The 23,672-nt window shown below is 48.3% G+C and overlaps 1 protein-coding gene across 1 annotated transcript in view; it reads right to left on the reverse strand.

Moving 5' to 3' along the window:
- CCDC60 (coiled-coil domain containing 60) overlaps positions 1 to 23,672 on the reverse strand; it is a gene marked incomplete at its 3' end in the record, with an annotated part of 85,676 nt that overhangs the window by 41,762 nt on the left and 20,242 nt on the right. Inside the window, exon 3 of the mRNA XM_040987201.1 lies at positions 12,511 to 12,681. Within this exon, the coding sequence (XP_040843135.1) occupies positions 12,511 to 12,681 (171 nt within the window). The remainder of the gene's footprint in view (positions 1 to 12,510; positions 12,682 to 23,672) is intronic.

Genomic DNA, 23,672 nt, shown 5'->3' on the forward strand with positions numbered 1-23,672 from the left:
GTCTCCTGCTTGGGTCATCTTCCGCTGCTAAAACCCAGGACATTATCAGGGACTTGGATTTGAAGTGGAATGTCTGAGACATGAACCAGGACCTGCATGGAATGCTGTCATCACAGGTGGTGGCTTTACCCACTATGCCTCAACCCTAATTGTTTATAGCTTTAAGTTCAGAGTTTAAGTTTATATGAAAATGGAAAAGCTGTGTCTCTCAAGTGCTGTGAGGCGCTGGTCACTCTGGGCTCATGTTTCTACCAGAGCGAATAAGCCAGAGCTGAGGACTGATGCTTGCTGCTGTCTTTGCACCAAGCTTGGGGTTCCTGGGCTGCCCCAGATCCTTGCCTTCCTGGATCCTCATTCCTTACCCCCACGACCAGCTCGTGCCACCTGCCCGTTTCCTAATGCCTTGCAGTCTCCCATTCCCATGGATGGGCTCATCCATGGCTTTCCTGGACCATTCACTCCTCCCAATATTCCCTGAACACCTTCTCCATGCTGAGGGGCTGCAGATGTGGCAGTGAGTGACACACACTGCCCCTCCACTCCCAGAACTCACAGAGGAGTGTGTGTGGGGAGGGAGCACAGCCTGTGACACACACAGGACATGAGGCAGGTGCTCTGTGGGAGAGCATGTGGTGCTTCCATTTCACTGGTGAAGGTTATGGAAGTCAGGGAATCATGTCAAAGCATGCTCCCTAATTCTTTCCATGCTCTTGTAATTGACAAGTGCGTCTAGAGCCATTTTCCTTTGGCTCTGGGCTCCGTAACTGGCTAACGCCGTGGAGTGTGCTGGAGGTGATGTGAGGTAGGGCTCCAGGGGTTCTCAGCCTTTCCTCTCTGTGTCCTGGGAACGCTCACTTGCAGCATTCAGCAGCCATGTGGTGAGGAAAAGCCGGGAGCCCACCAAGAGGCCCACAGGGAGAGGAACCCGGCTCTTACCTGGTGCCCAGTTCCTGCTTGCCATCTACATGAATGAGCAATCTTGGAAATGGGCCCTTTGAATCACCAGCTAGTGCTGGGCGGAGCAGAAACAGTCTTTCCCCCCTCTGAGCCCTGCTTACACGGCAGAGTTGTAAGACAGAGAAATAGACTTTGCCTTGCGATGGCCAAGTTTTTTTTTTTTTTTTGGTGGGGGGGTTGCTCACAACCATAGCAGCTAGAAGAGAAGTCAACGCTGAGCTGAAGTTGGAAGGTTGGTGGGAACTAAGCAGGCAAACAGAGAGCAAAGCCTCCCAACCCCAGAGGATAGGGCATGTACCCAGGCCCCGTGGTGGAGGGCTCTTGAGTGGGAAAGTAAGGCAGTGGCATTGGGGCAGAGTGCAGAAGAGACAAGTCCCAGGGCAGAGTCTGTCCAGGTTCTGCCTTTATCTGGTAGAAAACAAGGTGCTGGTGAGGACGTAAAGCTGGGAGTCATTTATATTTGGAAGCGATCTGGCTGGTTTGGTGTGGAGGATGGGGACCACTGGAAGGGGCCCGGGGACCCGGGTTAGGAGCTTTCCTGTCTCCTGGGGATTTAACGACGATCCTAAGGGTCCCAAAACTACTACAAAGCTAGGATCTGAACCCAGGTGTCTTAATTTCCAATTCTTATTGACGCTCCGTTCAGCCCTCCAGCTGAGAAAAATCACAAGCAAATCAATACATCGCCCATGCCTTGTCTTAACAGGCTCCACTATTGTCTCCCAGTGGTTTAGAATATGTCGAAGTTAAACCAGCTTTTACACTCCTTAATCCCTGGGTTTATGTCTTCTTTCAACCACAAAAATAAAACAAATTCTACCCGTGGCTTCTTTTTTTCACCCTTTCAGCAGAATCTGCAGCTGAAAAATGAGGTCACCGAGCCCAGTGGGAAAGACGGCTTGCAGGCAGAAACCTTGGGGGACATGCTTGATTTCCCTTTGCTCTTTGTAGAGTTTGCCAGACTTTATACTTTTGTCTGAAAGAGCATACTCCTTGGTCTCAGATCCAAAGGAGGAAAAAAAAATAATAATCCCTTTTGCTCTTGTAATGCTGAAGATCAAATACTCCGGCTGTTTTTGGAGAGGTATTTATAAATGAACACTTGTAGTTTTGATACTTTTGTGATTGGAATCATATTTATGGAGGTACAGCTTTCAGATGTGGGGAGCTTTCTGACCTTCGTGTGAAGTAAGGTTTCTGGCCATAAAATGATGACTATTAGATAACTGAGTCTCAAAGAGTTCAAACTTGGTTTCTTGCAACAACAGTGAATAGTTATGGAGCCTCACAGATTGGGAGTTGTGCTGTTGATACAGCTGAAGGAGGTGGTGGCCCAGAGAGGTACCGGCATTAGGCCAAAGTTAAAGCAGGTGCAGAGGGGGGGAGGTCAGGACCGTATGCTAAGTCCTCGGCACGGGTTCCAGGGCACGGGCTCTGAGCTGCTCCCCCGTGTGGATACGGACAGCCTCCTATGGTTCATAGATAACACTTCACCCTGCCTCTGAGGGCCTCGCTGCAGGGAAGGCCTCCGGGTTAAATTACCTTTTGTGCAACTCATAGAATCGACCCAAGACAACACAGCCAGGCCCAGGTCTATGACAGGTGTGATCTCATGCATAAACTTGTTAGACTTTGGCCAAACCATTTCTTGCACACGGGAACGTGCAGAGGGGAAATGGGAACTGAGCTCCATCCAGACGAGTGGAACATTCTTTACACCTGAGCCACAGAAAAGGCACCGGAGCACTTCCAACACGGGCCCTCCTGCCTCGGTGCTCAGGGGTCTCGGCTGCCTGCACCCCTGAGTATGACTCCTGCAGAGCCAGAGCCATGAGCAACTGGCTTTACTCCAGGGAAAGACTGCCAGCTTGACAGCATTCCTGAGGACATGAGACTTTACCCCACGGGCTGTAGGCTTCAGGCAGCCTTGGCCCCTAAGCTCCTAGGCCTCTCGTGGGAGGAGTAGGGGCCTCCGTATCCCATATCCCTTCAAGGTCCATTGCGGACACTTTCCTGGTTCTGACTCTGAGAATAATGTGTTGGACATGTACCAAAGGACAATACAGTTGCACCTACCTTGCAGTTTCTCCCACTGGAATCCTCTAAACCAGAAGTGCCGGTGGCAGGAATTCCTGCTGGGCTGGCCTGGATGAGGTCTTCTGATACATGCAGGGGGTTTTAACCAAGGTCTCCAACCTGCTCCCCTTTAGTTTGCTCTGCCTTAAATCTGGCTGAGCTGGTGGTCTTAGGCTTCCCAGGAAGTCACCAGGCTGATGCCAGAGCTAGTGTGATCGGCCGAGCAGCATAATGGGTCACGACCTGGAACTCCTGAGCTTGAGCCTTCCTCCTTCCCAGAAGGCTTAGCGGCCGAGACCACAGGTGCATGCAGTCTTGCCTGGCCTGATGTGCTGTGCCTGCTTTGGTTTTCCAATCAACCCCCATTTAATGTTAACAATCCTGCTCGCAAGTTACGGCTCAGGAGCAGGTGTTGGGAATCAGTGGTTACATGTCACTCGGCCTGCTGTTGTTCATAGGCAGCCCTGGCTCCTGGCCCCAGCTTCCTTGTAACACAGACCCTGGAAGGCAGCAGGGGATGGCTCAAATAACTGGGTTCCTGCCCCCTTATGTGGGAGATTTAGGTTGCACCTCCTGGGCTTCGGGACGGGGGTGTCACGTTCGGTCTGCATGAGCCAAGTATTCCAGGAGTTCACCTACACCACAAAGTTTTGGGCACCTCTGAGCTTCAGACTCGGGGGTGCTTTTGCATGACTAACATCAGGGGAAATGAGTTCATGCCTCTTAAGCCTCATTTCCAGATCTCTAAAAAAAGGGCTAACAAGCTCTTCTCTCACACGAACGCTTTACAAGTTCAGATGAGTAAATGTGCATAAAGCACTCGGCAAACTCATGATCATCACTGCTTTTATTGGCATGCTTGTTAACTAATTTTTTTTTCCTCCAGAAATTTATTTATTTGAAAGGCAGAGTATGGAGAGGGAGCGACACAGAGGTCTTCCATTCACTTCTCGGGGTCGCAAGACTCAGGGCTAGGAGCTTCAGCTGGGTCTCCCTTGTGGATGACAGGGACCTGAGAATCCGGGCTGTCACCTGCTTCTTTCCCAGGTGCACCAGATTAGAGGTGGAGCCGTGAGGGGCTGAACTAGCGTTATTATTTTTGGAGCAGCCATAGACATAGACTCTTATCACACTGTGCCACAACGCTGGATCTCGTTATCATTATTACAGTCAGATACCTTTCATTGAAAGGACTGGGAATCAAAAGTGTTTCAGATCTGGGATTCCTGGAGGCTTTGAAATATTTTGCTTAAACACAACGGAACATCTTGGGGATGAAATTTAAGTCTAAACACAAAATTCATTTGTGTTTCACAGACACCATACACACATCCCCTGGAGGTGTGTTCTCCAGTTAGTTTCAGTGCTCTGTATTTTGACTCCTGCCTGTTGTACTGAGTTCAGGTGTGCCATTTTCTACTTGTTGAATTATTATTATTATTTGCATGAGCATTTCATAGTGGGCCAGACCGTTAATGGTGTTCCCCCACCCCCAACCCATCAGAAGTTCCTCACAGAAAGGAAGGGGCTACTTAATAAAGTGACACACACGGTTGGTGCACTTGGCTGACCGGCCTGGAACAGTGGTGTGGATGTGTGAGCAGATGAGCTTGCCTACCCACAGATGTTATGGGAATGCAGAGAGGGAAGAGTCCAGGAGGTGGTTGGGGGGCGAAATCTGGGCAGCAATGAAGCTGGTGTTAAATGGCAGACAGAGGGCGGTGGTGCTGTGGCACTGCACGCAAAGCTGTTACCTGCATCCTATATGGGTGTAGTTGGCATAGCGAGCTAATCCTCCCCTGGCCATGTCTGCATCCCATATGGGCGCCAGTTCAAGTCCCAGCTGCTTCGCTTCAGATCCAGCTCCCAGCTAACAGACCTGGGAAAGCAATGGAAGTAAGCCCAAGTCCATGGGTCTCTGCATCCATGTGGGAGACTCAGACAGGCCAGGCAATTGCAGCCATCTGGGGAGTGAACCAGAAGTTGGAAGCTTCTTCCCTCTTCCCAAAACTCTGCCTTTCAAATAAATTAATCTTTTTCTCCTCTTTTCCTTTCCTTTCTTTTTTTTTTTTAATTTTTATTGGAAAGTCAGATATACAGAAAGGAGGAGAGACAGTGAAGATCTTCCATCTGCTGATTTACTCCCCAAGCAGTTGCAACTGCTGGAGCTGCTCTGATCTGAAGCCTGGAGCCTCCTCCAGGTCTCCCATGCAGGTGCAGGGTCCCAAGGCCTTGGGCTGTTCTCAACTGTGTTCCCAGGCCACAGGCAGGGAGCTGGATGGGAAGTTGAGCTGCTGGGATTAGAACCAGTGTCCATATGGGATCCCAGTGAGAGAGGAGTTAGAGTGGGTAGTAGGCAGTTAGGGTATTCTGGGTCCCTGAGTAAAAGAGAATTTCCCCACCATGTCTTGAACTCACTCTCCCAGGGACAGGGGTGCTATTAGCATATCAATTCCCCACCAGAAGTATCGGCCATTACCTCCGGCCATTGTGGGAGGGTCTCAGGCCGATCTCTTTATCATTGAAAGGAGAGCAGGAAGAAGTAATACACATCTGCCTAAGGCCTGGAATGTCCTAGGTCTGGCACCTCTGTGGCCTTTTGTCCCAAGGCCAGGTACCATGGAAACCAGGAATTTTCTTTGTTCATGGAGAAACATCTTTGAGGGAAACCTTTAAAAGGTGCATTCCCCACCATTAATACGGGTTCTTCTTCTTTGCCTCCTGCCACTATGGCAGAGGACTAGGGTTCTTATTTTCCTGCCACTATGGCAGAGCACTGAGGTCCTTTTCCTCCTGCCACTATGGCAGGAGGTAAGGGTTTTTTCTATCTCAAACCCCCTCCCGTCACTAGGACGGGAGTCTTCTCTTCTCAACTTTTCTAATAAATCTTGCTTTAAAACTAAACTGCGTCCGCATGAAAATTCTTCTTTCCTGCGAGACAAGAATTTGAGGTTGCTGCCATACTCGGAGTCAAAATTCCTGCAACAGTTTTGGTGCTGTGTGACTCGGATTCTACCAGCGAGATTTGAGTTCATCTCCTGCCAGCCTCCAGACATCCATCTCGTCGGACGGTGAGCAAAGCGGACTCTCTATCCTGTTTTTCGGAGACACTAGCTCTCCACAATTAGTAACTCTCGGAAAAAGAAACACCGGGTCCCTGTCAGCCAGTTAAATGCGTCTAGCGCGGCTGCCGGTCTTAAGACTCAGGGGCGAGGCTTGCTGAGTTTGGCTAAATTGATCCCCTGGAGCTGGGACACTTTTCTGATCTCTCTTTGCTTCCCACTTCCCGTAGATCAGTGCCGCAAGAACAGTAGGGAAAGCCTGGGTAAATAGGGGATCTGACCAGGGCACTCTCTGGTGTTCTCCGAAAGCCCATCGGCTGACCCTGGTTCCCAGAAATGCCCGATGGGCAAGGCGCTGGGAAACGGCTCCTCTCGCTTCTGTGGATCGGCGCCGAAGGAAGGACGTTGGGGTTAGGCCTGGACGAGTAGGGGATCTGGTCAGGGCACCCCCTGACGTTCCCTGAAAGCCCGTCGGCTGACCTCAGTCCCCAAAAAGCCCAGTGGGCAAGGCGCCGTGAAACAATGCTCTGGCAGACTGGCCTCTCGTGGAGGATGTGGGAGAAGGCTTAGGCGAGTAGGGGATCTGGTCAGGGCACTCTCTGGCGTTCCCTGAAAGCCAGTCAGCCTCACCCTGGGCCTCGAGCGAGCAGAGGACCGTGAAGCGCTTCTCCTGGGAAAGGCACCTGGGTGCTCAGTCTACGGAAGTGGGGGTTCTACCTTTCTCTTCTCTCTCCTCGGCTCCAGGAATGTCGGTTTTGTCCAAACTCAGTTTCCTTTCGCGGACTAAGCCCGTCGCGTGAGACTGGGAGAAGTCCTAGGGCGCCTCAGAAATTCTGGTCAGGGCCACTCCCTGATGCTTTTCGAAAGGCCTCTGGACTGTACCCCGGACTCCGACAGCCCGTCAGGGTGTCGGGCTGAAATCTGCACTCTTTTCTTCCTTCTACGGGGACTCAGTCGTCACCACGGCGAGGCCACGAGCCCTGGGCTGCGTGCCTCAATTCCCAAACAGCCTCAGACACGGACGAGTCCTCCGTTACCTTTTCTGATATCTTCTCCAAAGGCTTTTTCTCACTAAGTCTCCTCATTCTGTATGAATTCAGTTTTTGGGCTTTCTTTTACTGGTCAGTATGTGCTAAATACCAGCTGGTCTGTAATGGGGAAAAGGAAAAGGCAGGCAGTTTCTAGGCCATCTATAGATGAGATCCAAGCAACTGAGATATGGAGAAAAGTGCTTTAATTCCTTCACGAGGCAGTCAGCAGAGACAGTTCCTCCAGGTCAGCTCTTAACCAGTGTAGTCGCTAATGTGAGCAGAAAATCAGAATCAACACAGGTATTCCTCCAGCTCTAGTTAAGGACATTGTTACACAGGCTTATAGAATTAGGCCGAAGTTTGAGGTCAGGCTTGTCAGCTCAAGGTTAGAATGAATTTCAAAAGGAGAGCATATTTTGTCCGGCAGAAGTCCCAGACGCAGCAGGGTGCAGGGGATATTTTTTGGCACATGCTGCTTCTGACTTATATGTTCTCCAGGACATCAGAGTATTGCACCAGGCAGAGGCCTAGGTCTAGCATGGCGCAGGAAACAGGAGCGGATTTTTCACTCCTGGCACATGCTGTTCTAACTGAGACGCATCCCATAAGGCGTGGGAGGTCAAGCGACGTGAGTCAAGTGTACTGGCTTCACTCCCACCTCCCTCCCTACTTCTGTGGTCTTCAGAGTACACCTGGACGCCACGGGCTAGCAATAGGAGTTTTAAGAGACGTCTTAAACTCAGGAGAGATAGAAACTGAGGGACGCTTCTGTTTTCTTATCCTCTCTTCAGATGGGAAGCAAGCCATCCACCACAACCCCCCTGGGGGTTTATCCTCAAGCATTAGGATTCCTTTGATCCCCAGAATGTAAAGAAAAGGGCCTGATCTTTTTCTGCACCCAAGCCTTAGCTGCCAGTTTTGAGCTTTAGAGTGGAGAGAGTTAGTCTGGATGGGTCTCTTTGCATAACTATGCTGCTGTGCTGTGCTGGCTCCACCGCCACGTGGAGCACACAACTGGTTTTTACCTTGAGCCTTCCCTGTTCTTTTAGCTTTAATTGTTTCATTTTAGGCTTAATTGTTAGAGATCTAACAGGAGGTAGAAGTTCATTTTGTCTCTCCTTGGTCACTAATCTCGGGAACCAACGGGAATACTGCTAGTTAACAATGGGCCAAACCCCAGACTCCTGCACCCCCGGAGAGAACTTAAAACTCATTAACTCTTTGTAGCCTGAGAGATTCTTTCCCTTTGCAGTCTCCTCTGCCCCCGACTACTAGTATTTCATTCTATGTGCCTTTTGCTTCATGGTGTATCTCACTGTTAATGCTGTGTTCATGTGCTAAATCAAAGTTTTTCTGTGTCATTGCAACTGGCTTCAGCAATGAGTTCTCAGTGTTTTTGCAATGTTTTCTGCTGCTTTTTGCTGCTGTTTGGCCTTGAAGTTTAACCATCTACTGATTTATAGTGCCATCCTAGCTCTGATCAGATCCGGCCTACAGTGGTTACACCCAGAGTAGTGCTTGCTATAAGGAGGAGCAGATTCTGCGTGTGAGCTTGTATGTTCTATTAAAGTGAATGAATACTTGCATAAATTACAAAGATTCTTAGTAAAGTTTCAAAAGTTACTAATGCATATACTGGTGGTTATGTTTGTGGTCAAACTGTCTTTTAATCGTGAAGCTGTATCACGTTGTGGAATTATTTGTATTCTTGCATTGTCAATTATTTATGTTTTAACTTGCAAAAAGCATCGTTTGTGAGATTTTGTCTTACAGGAAGACAGCAAGTTCTTAAAGGATGTATGGTACAATTGAATATTGTGTACAACATCTTAATGTTCATCTTTGGGGCAATGGAATTGAAATCTGATTCTTTGTCAAAGCAACAGGTTTTTTTGACGTCTCTTAAGTTAATCTTGTCTTACTTATTAGTGACTAAATCTGCTAGCTAGTTCCAGTATAATGAAATATTAACATAACAGACTGCTATTGGTACAAAAGTGAAAACATCACTAAAGCCTAATCTTATTGCATTATTGTTTACAACTGTTATCCTAATGAACAAGGCCTAAACAGTACATGTGTGTATAAGTCCTACAGGTGGTTCCACAGTGTGCTGTGTAAATAGATGTTTATATTTGTTATTATAATTCTGACAATGAATGCTTCATCTTCTAGTTCCAACAGATACTATTGCATCCATTGCAGATAGAACTAAAGCTAAGCAGTAAGCTACAGGTTCCAACTAAAAGCACCTTCAACTAGTGTTACTAAGAGCAAGATGTGGTAACTTTAAAACACTTAAAGAGATTTTTCAAAAGCTGTTACAAAAGTTTTGCTTTATAATGTATGTTATCTGGCATACGTGGCAAGCTATGTAGTCTATTTCAATTGACTGGGCAAATGTTCATAAATGAGAATTGCTAAGCTGAATCTTTTATTTTAAGAAATCTGAGATTAAGAGCCACAGAGAAATCCCCCAGCTTCTTAAACTGCTTGAGGAATGACTTTAAGTATATTCCACTAGATTCTATGTAGAGAAGAATAGGTGATATAGATAACAGATTCTTAACTGCCCTGGACATTAGGGATAGAACTTTAGACAAATGGGACCTGAATGTGCCCTGATATCCTCTTAAAGGGGTCACCATGGTCTTTTACCTCAGAGACCAGGAGGGGATCCCATGGCAAAGCAGGATGAGAGAGGTATGTGCTCCTGGTTCCAGTGAGACCCCCGGAGGCCTCCCAAGTGCTCTTCAATGCAGAAGCAATGGACACTTCGTCAGAAAGGATGCCCAGGGCCATGTCCCAACTACCAAGGAGGTCATTGGAGATCTGACTATCCTCGAAGGCCAAGTACTTCAGGTCAGTCGTCTCCCATTGGATCTCCCACATGGGACTGAAGCAGCCCCGGACCATCCACGGACTTCAGTGACACCTCAGAACAGCACCCAGGAGCCCCGGGTGCTTCTCACAGTGGAAGAGAAAACTGTAATTTTCTCTGGACACTGCCTTCTCTGTCCTAGCTAGCTTTGGCTTCTTCCCTCTCTTAGAGTGATCATCAGGGTCTCTCAGGAGCCCCAAATTAGCTTAGGTGACAGACTAATCTAGAAGCTCAGAAAAGCAGCTTTCCTAGGGAAAAGTTAGCTTGTAACTGTCAGCCTGTATCGCTGACCAGACTCCTGACAGGGCATGTTTGCCATCGCTCTTCAGTTTGTACTAGACATCACTAGGTAGAACACCCTCACCATTCTGAGGCAGGGTTCATGTCTTCCTCATCTACTAAATTATTGGAGTTCTCTGTTCATATATTTAAGACTCTTCTGTTCTCCAACTGTCAATGTATGGCTTGTTACAACTACAGGACTAGTTCATTGCCTTTGCCCTAATGTGTGGAGTTTTGTGAGTTCTTACTAGAATGCCATAAGCTGCTGGGTTATTGTAACTCACAACTAGTTTAGTCTTTTGCCATCTATGCTATGATCCAGATAAGTCTTGCAATGAAATGTTTTCAGCGCTGTGCTTTATGTTCTAGGCTCAATGTCTTCTGACACTCTTAGGGTTTCCAGCAACTGGTAAAGTACAATTGTTATTTTAAAAATCCACCATTTGTATACAAAGCAACTGTAGTATTTTCAAAAGTCAAGTAAGTTTAAATCTTAATTCAGAATCATCAATGCTAGACGAAATTATAACTCCATGGAAACTTAATGTTTACATGCCCTATATGGGTTCAAATCCTAAAGCTACATGTTAACTTTCATTGGTTCTATGCCTTCTAATGGACCTAGATAGCAATTTCATGTAGCTCAGAAAGTTTCATGTGTTCTATAATGTTCGTTGAGTCTAATTGTTTCAAAACTTGAGCTTAAAAAGAATTATTTCAAACTGATAAATCTAGTTCATAGCCTTAAACACTGCTCAAGTCCAATGTTCAACAAAATGTTTCTCATATCTAAGTTCTAAAACTCAAGTATTTAAACTGATGTTTCCACCTATCCCATGACATACTAGGTTGGGAGAGATAATAATTGTCTTTGTTTTGTCATCTAGACTTCAACAAGAAGGAACATCCAGAGCCAAAACAACCTGCCAGGCACCTCTGATGACTTCTGCCAAGCGTCTCTGACTTCTACGTTCCACTGGGGACCCTTAGACTGACCCCCAGAGGAATACCCAACTGCTGCCTTTGAACTACGCCCCCTGTCAGCAGGAAGCAGTTAAGAACGGTCGTCGTCCCAGTCCCCTAACAGCAGTTAGGGTCACTTCTTCTGGGGGGCGGAATGAGAGAGGAGTTAGAGTGGGTAGTAGGCAGTTAGGGTATTCTGGGTCCCTGAGTAAAAGAGAATTTCCCCACCATGTCTTGAACTCACTCTCCCAGGGACAGGGGTGCTATTAGCATATCAATTCCCCACCAGAAGTATCGGCCATTACCTCCGGCCATTGTGGGAGGGTCTCAGGCCGATCTCTTTATCATTGAAAGGAGAGCAGGAAGAAGTAATACACATCTGCCTAAGGCCTGGAATGTCCTAGGTCTGGCACCTCTGTGGCCTTTTGTCCCAAGGCCAGGTACCATGGAAACCAGGAATTTTCTTTGTTCATGGAGAAACATCTTTGAGGGAAACCTTTAAAAGGTGCATTCCCCACCATTAATACGGGTTCTTCTTCTTTGCCTCCTGCCACTATGGCAGAGGACTAGGGTTCTTATTTTCCTGCCACTATGGCAGAGCACTGAGGTCCTTTTCCTCCTGCCACTATGGCAGGAGGTAAGGGTCTTTTCTATCTCAAACCCCCTCCCGTCACTAGGACGGGAGTCTTCTCAACTTTTCTAATAAATCTTGCTTTAAAACTAAACTGCGTCCGCATGAAAATTCTTCTTTCCTGCGAGACAAGAATTTGAGGTTGCTGCCATACTCGGAGTCAAAATTCCTGCAACACCAGCACATGCAAGGTGAGGACTTTAGCTGGCTCCTCCTTCCTTCCTTCCTCCCTCTCTCTCTCCGTCTCTCTTTCTTTCTTTTTTCTTCCTTCGTTCCTTCCTTCCTTTCCTCCTTCCTCTCTCTCTTTCTCTCTTTCTTAAGGAGTTTACTTGGAAGAGAATGAGAGAATGCAGGGGAAGGACAGTCATAGAAGCACATTCGGGAGCCAGCAAGAGTTCTTGTGTAGCTGCATGTGGTGTGAGGGCAGATGGAGCAGAAGGTCCTGTGCCCAGTGTCTGGAGGCAGGGCGGGTGGGGAGGACTGGGTGGGCTGCAGAAGGTTCTGGAGCCTGAGACAGGGCTCTGCTCTCAGAGACCTGCTGTGCCCTCCTCCCCACCAGCCCAGGCAGGGCTCACTCCAAGGGGCCTTGCCAAGGTCCTCAGTGCCACAGCTGCCGCGACCACTTACACCAGCAGCGAGTCTCCGTAGAGGACCTCTGAGATCTTCATGGCAGGCTGGAACTTATTTCTCTCTTCCTCTTGCAGCTTCTGCAGCTGCTGCTGCCTTTTCTTCATGGCAGTCTCCTCTCTCAGGATGGTGAAGTACCCGCGGCCTATCTTCACCGACTGGATCAGTAACCTAGAGACGGACAGAAGGAGGGAGAAGGAGTTAGAAATCTCCAAGATAAGCTGCTTCGTGCTAAGACAGGGACCTGCCATCTTGGGACACGCCATCTCGGGTGGATAGGCACCTGCAGGGTGGGGACTCTCACCTCTAGATTTCCAAAGTCAGACAGACGTGAGTTGAAATTCTGAGTGATTTCTGTTGATTTCCTACCAAGGCCTTGGACGAGAGTTAGTCGGTCTCTTTGTTCCTTATTTCTGTCACCATCCCATCACTCAGCAAGTAATGACGGGGCACCAACAGCATGCCAACACTCTGCCAGCTGGTATGAGATGAGGGCTCACAGTCCAAACTTCACAGCATTAGACAGCGGCCTGCGAGTTCTGTGCTGTGCAAGTCCTGTTCAAGGTGCTGGCGTGATAAAGGTGAGCCCATCCCCCAGGGATTCAATCCTCACCTCTGCCTTGTGATGACCATTATTATTTTGTAGTAAGAGGTTGTTGGTAAGAAAAAAAAAAATTTTTTGTCTTACTGCTGACCTTACTTAAAAAAAAAAAGACAATTAGCCCAAACAAACAACAACGCAGGAAACCAAAAAAAAACCACCACCACTACAACAAAAACAAACCTCCAAATGGCAGGAGAAACACAAAATAAGTTCAGATAAGTATCAAAACCCGTGGTATACAAACTGGTGGGCTAATTGGTCTTGAGCATGCTGGAAACCCAGCCCCCACGTGATTCCTAAATGCCCACAAGATGTTTAAACACCTGTCTGGAGGTGCTGGGTTATCCTGGTGCTGACAGTAGGAGGAGTATCCTCTGAGAGCTCCGTGCAGAGCGAGTCTGCAGCAAGCCCCGGAGGCCGGCAGTGATGGAGACCTGTCTGTCTTATCAACAAACTCCGCAGCAAGGGATGCGTGGCATGGGATGGAGACTTGACAGTGTGCAATTTGAGGAATCTGGCAAGCTAGTTTTATGGTGGAGTTTCAGCCTTTTTCCCCCCCCCCACCAACCACAATCTCCAGTTGCTGGATCTTCTGGTAGAGACAAGGGCATCGATGGCTGGCTGGAGCCGGGGAGGGCCTGGGTCTTTAGGTCAGACACGCAGGTCTATTTCGGGAATTCCAGGCTGCGGGATGTTCATTCAGCGAGCTTGGAAGTACTCCCCCGATACCACCCAGGCCCGTTTACGAATGCTTAATATTTTAGCGAATTCCCATTTAATTCCCTGTATGTTTCCTGCGCTTTCTTCATCATTATTGCTGATTACCAGGCTATTTGTGCGGAGGGAGCTATTTGCAAGGAAGAGCGGTTTTTGCCTTTAAATCCACTCACCCAGGGACTCCTGCTTACTGCCTGGGCTAACGTTGTATGAGAAACAATGGGGAGGAAAATAATTAACTGTGGCAGGCTAGCGGAGGAAGGGGCAGATCACACCATGCAGAGCCTCCTCCACCCAACGCAGCCCCTTCATGGCAGAGGCACTTGCAGGGGGAGACGGAAGGGAGAAGATTTTAGCTTTTCAAGGGAAGCACGTGCTCTGTATAGGAGTTTGTGTACCCCTGACAGTGCTCCCTGGGGTATAAGGCTTGCTCTCAGCAGGGCTCAGCCGTGACATAGCAGAGGGATGGGAGTCCCGGCATCTTTGGCCTTGAGGAGCAGTGTGTGCCAGCAGGGATCAGGGAAGACCTTGGAGGGGACGGTCATCTCTGCAAGAGAACCTTGTTAGACCTACAGGAAAGTTGGAAAAAAAAAATCTGTTCCCATTTTTAATTTCAGTTGCTGCATAATCATCGTGCATATCAATGGGGGTAAGGTGCAATATTCCAGCACGTGCATCCAAAGCACTGTGATTACATTAGTGGGTGGCTGTCTCCATTGCCTCAGCAACTTATCATTTCTTTGTATTGAGAGTGTTCAAAACCCTCTACCAGGCAAAGCGCTATAGCCAGTTACAGCCACCCCATTAGCACACTGGAAGTATTCCTCCTCTCCAGATATATCCCTGTATCTGCTAACCATTGTGTTCATATCCCCCACCCTTCCCAGCCTCCGGTAACCTCCGCTCTGCCATCAACATCTATGAGATGGACTTATTTTAGCTTCCGCATACAAGGGAGAACATGCGGCATCCATCTTTCTGTGCTGTCTTATTTCTGTGCCCGACTCCGCGTCCATTTATGCTTCTTGCACAGACTTTAAACCGCTCAGGACCCAACTTGTTTCTCTTCACATAGGGAAAATCTTAGTCCCCATCCTTAGTCCCCTGTTGGGAAGATGAAATGAGATGACGGACACTAGGAGCTTACTAGAAGGCCGAGCAAATAGGACTCAATCGTAGGGAGCCACAGCCGTGACCGTCAGCGGGCCCCAGTGGTCCTGGGTGTTTGCTCTGATATACAGCAGGAGCGGTTCAGTGAGGGATGAGGAACCTAACAATGGCATAGGGGAGATGATTGAGCAAGCACAAGGGCATTCGATAGGAACCTCGAGCGCTCCGAGCTCGGGATTCTCTGGCTGTTTGGTGTGCAGGTTTCAACTCTGTGCCTGTGGAACAGAATCTGATGGCTCGCCCTCCCCACATCAGACCTTGCTGTGTACAATCCACAGGGGGATGTACCTCCCAGTGCCCTGACTTTGAACATGAGCACGTGACTGGGTGGAGGTGGTGTCGGTGGATGTGCATGCTGAACTTTACCAGTTGGATCAGCAAGAAGAGCAGAACGCAATCTCACTGGCCCCAGAAGAGTGACAGAGGCACAGAACAGATCTTCCTGAATGAGTAACCCAAGCTGACCATCAGGCAACCTGAGGATGTACCAGCAAGAAAACCACTGAGTGTGCGCAGGCAGGGGGTAGGGGGACTTACAATATACATCATGGTGACTAAGACATCGCCCACGCTAAAATGCACTGTTGATCTGAGTCACAAAGAAGTAAAACGGACGTCAGTGGAATTAAGGCTCTACTGAGCAGTGTGCTCCCAGCCCAGAGATGTGAAAACGCAGGAAAGAAACATGTTTGACTCAGTCCTGATAATATCCTGTATTCTAAACGAAATGCCTTGAGATCTGAGAGAAAGCAGCCTGGCGTAGAATCTGGCATGTGATGTAATTAATGGCTTTTTTTCTGAGAAGTATCAAGTAAATCTGATCAAACAGCCAAGCAATTTTCTGGTGTTCTCGGTAAGATTGAGTCCTTTCTGAGGTATTAGTGTCATCCATGCAGCGGGCCTGTTAACCCTCAATGAACCATGCATTTCAACCTTTAGAGCTGACATCTAGCTCCTTGCTATTCCAGGTGGCCTGGCAGCATTAGAATCTTGGACCCCACACGAAACGCCTGGAATCAGAACCTGCTATTCAATAGCAGCCCCAGGTAACTCACATACAGATGGATGTTGGGGGTGCACTGGTTTAGCCACCTTTCCCCCTTTAAGGAAATAAATCCTTCAAACAGAAGTCCCTGGGGCCTGAACCTTCCTGCAAACAGGCCATCCCAGCTCTGTGCCCAGGGGCCTTGCAAGAAGCTGCTGAGTATTGAAGAGGTGGCAGGTGGCAAGGGGAACCCGTGGCCAAGCTTACCGTGATGGGAGGGCATAGGATTAACTATGGCAAAGTGCTGTGTTAAAAAGCCAACAGCCCAGATGTACTTTGGAAAAAAAAAATCCAAAACTTTTAATGGTCTTATGGCTCTACATCCAGCTGGCTTTCACTCACATTTTTTTTTTTTTTTGGTCTCTGTTTCCAAGAAATATGGGGCTATAAAAGCCGAGTGTGCTTCGATGGGGAAGGCAGAATGGCATTCAGATGAACAAACACTCCTGGTGAGCCCATTTCAGGGATGTCCTGCTCTTCGCAGAAGGGAATTGCTTACGTGGGAAATTTCCACTTAACAAATTTTACTGTTTTCAAATAATAGCAAATAAAACCAGCCTTATTCCCAGTGTGGGGACGCTGGCAGCTTGGAGGGCCCGCTTCTCCTTGGCTGCCTTGTGCTCCTGTTGTGCCAAACCGCCCAGATGTAGCGACTCCAGCGGAGGAGAGCAGCGGGCACAGTGGCATGGAGGGAACTAGAACTGTTCAGGCGGCCCATATGGGCAAATTAATACTGTAGCCCCGGTGCAAAGATGCCCGCGCCAATATTTTGCATTTAAATTTCTGCATTAGAATGCCCTGTTTATACAATAACTTAATAAATCTAGCCTGGCTGCCAAATTGACAAGAAGGTGAGAATCATTCATTAGAATGCAAATGCAATTGAGATGAAATTAGGAATACATTTATTACAGTAATTGAACTTCAGTCAACTGTAGTCACAACACAGATTTTTGAACTGCCTTTCAGACAAAAGGACGTGTTGTATTATTTCCCCTCCCTCCCCCCTCCCCCAAATCTCCAAGTTAATATCTCTGTCAGCATGCAAATTAAAGCCATTTCCTGAATGCTGGCGATTTGCAATGGAGGATTTCACTCTTGTTTATAGGACGAGATTGCCTCAGATAAAGGTCAACTACGTACACAGAGGATGGTACTGGTAGCATATTGTGTATACAGCAAATTGATTGCAAACATATTCTGAGTGCTTAGCACCACCAAATTCTTATTAAATCACCTCCAAACGTATCTGCACCCTCCCTGCGTCACTTGCTGAATGCGATGCCCAACGATGGGGGAACTGGCTGCTTCAGGAGTTCACCTCTCTGTCAATGCTTGCAGATGGATTGCTCTCCCTTCTCCAGGTGACTCAGACCAAAGGGAAGAACTCTGCTGTGACTGACTCATGACAAGACGAAAGATGCCGTGGGGGCTGTTGTGAGGGCACAGGACACTTGACTGCAGATGGAGAAGAGGATGCTCCCCTTTTATTCTGTCTGGCTCCTTTGTAAAAAATATATATATATATGTGTGTGGCATTTCTTGAATGCATGGTGAGGCAGAGAGGACAAGTAGAGCTTACTGTCTGCTGGACACTGTTCGAGTTGGAACAAAGACGCAACTTAGAACGTTTCTTTGGCCAAGGTGTGTAAATCAGAAGACATGTGAGGATGGCATAAACCAATGCGCTGCCACTGTAAAATGGAGAGATTCCCTGTGTCTTCTTTCCCTGCCCCTGCATTTCCAAGTGAACTGATTGTGAAGTGATGTCAACTCCTCTTGTTAACTTTCACTTGACTTTCCTCCCCAACCAGGAACCATCACTTGTTAGCTCCTTTACTCCTGGCCTTTCTCCTTCCCAATTTATCATCCACCTGGCTGCCACCAGGCTCTCTTCTAAAATGCAAATCTCACCATTCTGCTCTCCATGCTCCAAGTCCTCCAATGGCTTCCCACGATTCGCATGGTGGAGTCCAGTCTCTTTCCTCCTTGTAGTAGCAATGTCTTCTAGGATCTGGGCTCTGCCTCTATCAGCTCCCCCAGCCATTCCTCTGTTTCTCTCTACCCCTCAGAAGTCACACACACTTTGCTTTGTCACAGCAGCACTTTCTCCACATTCTCCATGGATCTGATCTCTACTCATCCACCAGGGGTTAGGATATAATTATGATATCTGAGAAATGGGTCTAGTATTATTAGGTCATTGGAACCTTGGAAAGTGATTTTTACAAGAGGGTTGCTTATATAAGCCGAGTGTGGCCCAGCTGAGCTGTGTGTGTGTGTGTATGCGTGTGTGTGTGTGTGTGTGTGTGTGTGTGTGTGTATGTGTGTGTGTGTGTATGTGAGCATCCTAAACTCCCATGTGATCTTCCTCCTGCACATGATCTACTATCCACCACCCTTATGGGACTGCCCAATCTCAGACTGTGAGGCTCCAGAATGATGAGTGGAAATCAATTTTTTCCTTTAGAGGTCAGTTCCTTCCAGGGTAAAACAACAGGAAGCTAGCTACGAGCTTGGATTAGAAGAAGTCACTTGAAGTGGTTAATGAAAACACAAAGGAAGAAATGTAGAGGTGTATAGAAATGTGAAGCTCTTCTGTGAGTACTGGGAATGGAAGGACCTCCAGGGAGGGTGCATGGGGTAGCCAGCAGGTGGATGACAGGAGTGAGGAATGAGGGCTGGGCCAGTTGGGGAGACCTGGGCCACTGCCTGAGGCAGGGAGAGGAGGTGCAGGAGCAGTGGCAGACACCCGGAGCTCAGCACCAGTGCTTTGTGCTTCATGGGTGTTGTTTCCCTGCATCCTCACCTCCTTCCAGGACCCCATGTGGCTGATGAGGAAAACTAAGACTCCAAGAGGACAAGTGGCCTGACTTCGGGGTTAATGACTGGGGCTGCTGTGGTTGGAAATCTAAAGCAACCTGATTCCAAAGCACTGTATGAGGAAAATAAACTGGTTTTGGTGGTGGCCTGGCCATTATTTCCTTGTCTCTCAGTGAATGAGTTGACCTTGGGTGCGTTATTTTCCTTCCTTGAGGGGCACTTTGCTTATCTGTGAAACTGGTACCTATCCCTCAGTGATGCTGATGAAAATCATGGTGCCCAGGGCATGGGAGGGGTCCAGTTACCTGGTTGTTTCCTTCCTCTTCCTCATCGCCATGAATGACAGCTATCACAATTTCCTTGCCTGGTGCACAGTTGGCTGGGGTCGGGGGCTGGGGAGCAGTGGTGGTGATTTGGTCATGAGCCCCAAAGACTTGTGGCAAGTGGCGCTTGGTTCAGTTGGCAAGCCTAAGAGGGTTTTCTACTCTGAGGGTGATGGCAAGAGGCATCTAATTAGACTACAATTACTTTGGGATTTAGTCAGTAACATTATGAGGCAATTCATGAAGGTCTGGGAATCTACTGTCCATGGTGGTGGTCGCATAAATGCTTGGTTGTCATATAAGCAATGAAATGTATTTAAACTCACGGGCTGGTGAATTACCTCTGCTCTCTTGAATAACAAGTTGTATGCTAAAACCTCCTAATTATTTTAAAGTGACTTCCTGTTCCCTGGATTCTAAAAATTCTAGTCTGTCTCTCAAATCTTCAATAAATAAGACAAGAGAAAGAAAGGCAAAGGAGGGTGGGAAAGAAGCAAGAAAAGATGGCGAGGAAGGAGAAGCCGAGGAACTCACAGCATTGCCTGGCAGATGCTAGAGAGGGAGACACTGATAGAAATGGTGGGTGACATGCAGACCTGCAGGGTGAGGCTCCGGTGGGACGTGCACTCACACCTATTCACAAGCCAGGTTTTACTTCCAAGCCTTCAGTGTGAGAGACAGAATAGTTGACCAGGAGTAAATTACCATTGTCACCAGCATCCCTCTTGTCGCTCTAATCACCACCACCACCATCATCACCACCTTTACCATATATGCCGTTTCTACCACCACCGACATTATCTCCACCACTTCCACTTCCGCCACCATCACCACTGCCACAACCAACAAGATCCCCATCACAGATTCCAGTAACATTACCTCAACCATAGAACATAATGATGGTGTGTCCTGAACCGTGAGGAAGGGCTTTTAGCTACTTGACTTCTTAAAACAATCTTCCAAGACAGCTGTCTGCAACTCTTGTTCACCCCAACTCTCAATAAGAAAACCGAGGCACGGGAGTGAGGTGCCAGGTCTTAGGTGGCATCTCACGACTGGGGTGGGGTGACGTCTGCACGGGTCTTCAAGCCTGAGCCTGACTGTCTCAGCTGTGCTTTCAGACCGTCTTGTCTGACTGGCTGTGATCGATGAGAATGATGCGAAAGCAGCTTGGGAGATATTTTTTTTAAACTGTCTTGCAAACACAAAGTACAACTCTAAATTGGATGTTCAAAAACTGCTTTATAAAGAGGAAGGATTGGTCCTTACCGCCTAATCATATTATTGCTAATTACCAGGGCCACGATTAGAGAAGCACGCTCGCTCATCAACGTCGGATGCATATATAGATGAGATGAGTACATACACTGATGAGAGAAATTAAGATGCAAAAACAAGCCGGGTCTCCATGCAGAACAGCCTCAGAGCTTCGGCTCAACTAATCTGTAGAAATTAAGTTCCTTGGAGGCAGACACCATATTGTAGTGTTTACCTCCAACCCTACCTCCCGTTTTCTTTGGCATATAATTGGGGGCTTAACATGAAGTTTTGGTCACTGATTTAGAAAATGGCTATTTCATTTAGACACTAAGGATTAGGTTGATCATTTAATCTCTTATGGAAGGTCAATTCTCTTCTTATCCATCTCCAAAGTCAGAGACGAAGGCTTCTCGCGATTCACGGATTTACTGTCACTAAGCCTCCCCACTCCTTGCCAACCCTGTTTCAATTTGCGAATCCTCCTGACTTCAGTCGGAAGCCAGGCTGAGTACCCAGGAGGCAAAAGCTCCGTGTTCGCATTTTGCATACAAGGGAACCTAGACTCCTAAAGGGATAGCCAGGGTAAGGCAGAGATGGAGCTGGGACAATGACCGAGGCAGAGGGAGCTCAGGAGTCCTGGCTCAACACTGCTCTCTCCTATCTTCACTAGCCTGGTGCTAGGTGCCAGACACTTGGGTGCTAGGCAGCACCTGAGGAACTGGACAGCATGACATGGTTAGCTGAGGACCTCGCAGTCCCCAAATTCCTGAGAATGAGATAGCAGAAGTGCTTTTACCGCTTGGTTCTGCCCCCTTGGTGCATTGATCTCCCATCTTGCTGAGAGTTACCTTCCAGTGTGAAGAGGTGCCTCTCGTATGGGATGTGTCGCTTGGCCCTTTCAAGTCCTTCAGTGACTCCCCTCCCTCCATGCTAGCAGGGTCCTGATTCTTCTCGGGGTCCTACCTACTGTTTCCCATCCAGGCCCTACAACCAAGCTGTCATCTCTCCCCTGGATCACTCCTGCTATCTCAACTCACCTACCTGCCTCACATCTCTGCCTCCATTCTGTCCCTTCCTTACATTACACATCACTTCTGGACCCCACAGTGAAGCCCACAGGGCCCTGCGAGAGCTGGACTCCCCACCTCCTGTTCCTTGTCATCTGGTGCCCCAGAAAAGCCCAGCATCCTGCTAGGTTACTGTGTGTCCTCAACACGGTGCCTGTTCATGTGCTTCCCAGAAGGCTTCCCTTCACCCGGCTGATGTCTCATCCTCCAGCACTTTCTCAGACATGAGCCTCATTCCCTTGCCTCTGCTCTAAGTTACCTCTGCTCCTCCCAGTTAAGGTTGGGCACCCAGATACACTGGACTCCTGTGAACTGTTGATTGACACATCTGGCCCTTCCCTCCCTGCCACACCCACCGTTAGCCTCCACTCCTTGGAGAGGGGAGGGCGGGACCATTTCTGAATTTTTATTTTTGTTTTTTAAGATTGTATTTATTTGCTTGAAAGGCAGATTTAGAGAAGGGGGAGCGAGCAAGAGAGGGAAAGCTTCCATCTGTTGGTGTTTATTCCCTAAATGTCTACAGTAGGATCAGACCAAAGCCAGGAGCCAGAAGTCTCTCCTAGGCCTTCCACGTGGTTGGCAGAAGCCCAAGGACCTGGACCTTTCTCTGCTGCTTTCTCAGGTGCATTAGCAGGGAGCTGAATTGCAAGTACAGCAGCTGGATTGGAAAAGGTGCCCACATGGGATGCCAGCACTGCAGGTGGCAGCTTAGCTCACTGCACCACACTGATGGCCCCTTCCAAACCTCTTCTCTGTCCTTAGAACTTAGCAAAATGACACATAGGAAGGAGCCCCCCTGCCCCCCGCCAAAAAAAAAAATGTCATTGCATGAACAACCAGATCCATTTGCAATTCCTGATTTAAAATCCTGGCTCAGCCCACATGCAGATTTTTTTTTAGGTAAGCAAAAATGGCACCATCTTCTATGTAGTGCCTCTGCGTTCTCCTTGGATGGAGCAAGTGAGCCAATCAGGGTAGAGAGATAGATGCCTTTGAAATAAATGTCTTTGCTGCCGGGGGGCTAGATGGTAGGTGTTCCAGGAGTGTTGATCAGACAGAGCAGGTGCCTGTGTGCCTCTTGGGAGATGATTTCTTCAGCCTGTAGACTGTCTTTGGCCCGCCTTGTGCCATGTGACTACAACTGGTGTTTAAACCCACAAAGGGAGTGCAGATCCACCTCTGAAAATCAGATTACACAGCATGCACATGTTGGTCTGCGATGGATGGGGGAGTCTTGTGGGCTTTGCCAGCTTTGCTGACCTGTTTTATACACACCATGCACACATGCGCGCGCACACACACACACACACACACACACACACACACACACACACAGAAACCCCCTTCCCCCATGCACACAACATCCTGCCCGCGGGAGTCTCCATGGACACTGAAATGCAACGTCCTGAAATGCAAGTCTGGAGATTGTGACTTAAAATGGCCATTTTGTTAGGGGAGGCTGACCAGGGCTGTCAGGCCCCTGCTGCCACCTGCCCCCACGGCCCTAGCATCTGTAGGGTTATTGGAGCCCTGGCTCTGGGTTCTTCTTTTATTAACGTGATTCAGCGTTTGTACATCTAAGAGTGCTGCATCTCTTCTGGAAGAAGAAATAAAGAAAAATCCTGCCAAGTGTCAACAAAACAGTTCTGCATGCATCCCAATTAGGCTGATTTCTGGAAGGCACCCGCAACCTACCGTGGCTCTGGTTTCTAGGCAACTGCGATGAGGCGTTCCCCACCTCGCTGGTGAGGGAGCCGGGCCAAGGCTGTCTTGTTAAAGAGCCTAATGCGCCTCTTCCCGGGGCCTTCCCCTCCTCACTCTGAATCTTGTCTCTTTACCCACATTGTGTTAGCAGCAAATTATGGCTTGGTGGGGGAAGATGCCTGTGGAAGCCACCAAGTGTCCTTGAGGGTGAAAACACTGGGGGGGACCCAGGCTTGGAAAATCATCCTGGAGGAAAGCCTGCTGCATAGAGCAAGGTCCCTGGGTCTGTGCCTCACTCCTGCCTCACTGAACCCTTACAATAGCCTGACACAGCAGGAGCTGTTCCTGTTTCAACAATGGGGATACCAGGTTCCCAGCCACAAAGCCACTTGCTTCACATCATGCAATGGGGGAGGTGGCAATGCCAGGCTTTGCCCTGTAATAATAAT

This window comes from Ochotona curzoniae, unplaced genomic scaffold (genome assembly GCF_017591425.1).
Source record: "Ochotona curzoniae isolate NIBS_2020 unplaced genomic scaffold, NIBS_Ocur_1.0 contig_46, whole genome shotgun sequence".
Taxonomy (NCBI): domain Eukaryota; kingdom Metazoa; phylum Chordata; class Mammalia; order Lagomorpha; family Ochotonidae; genus Ochotona; species Ochotona curzoniae.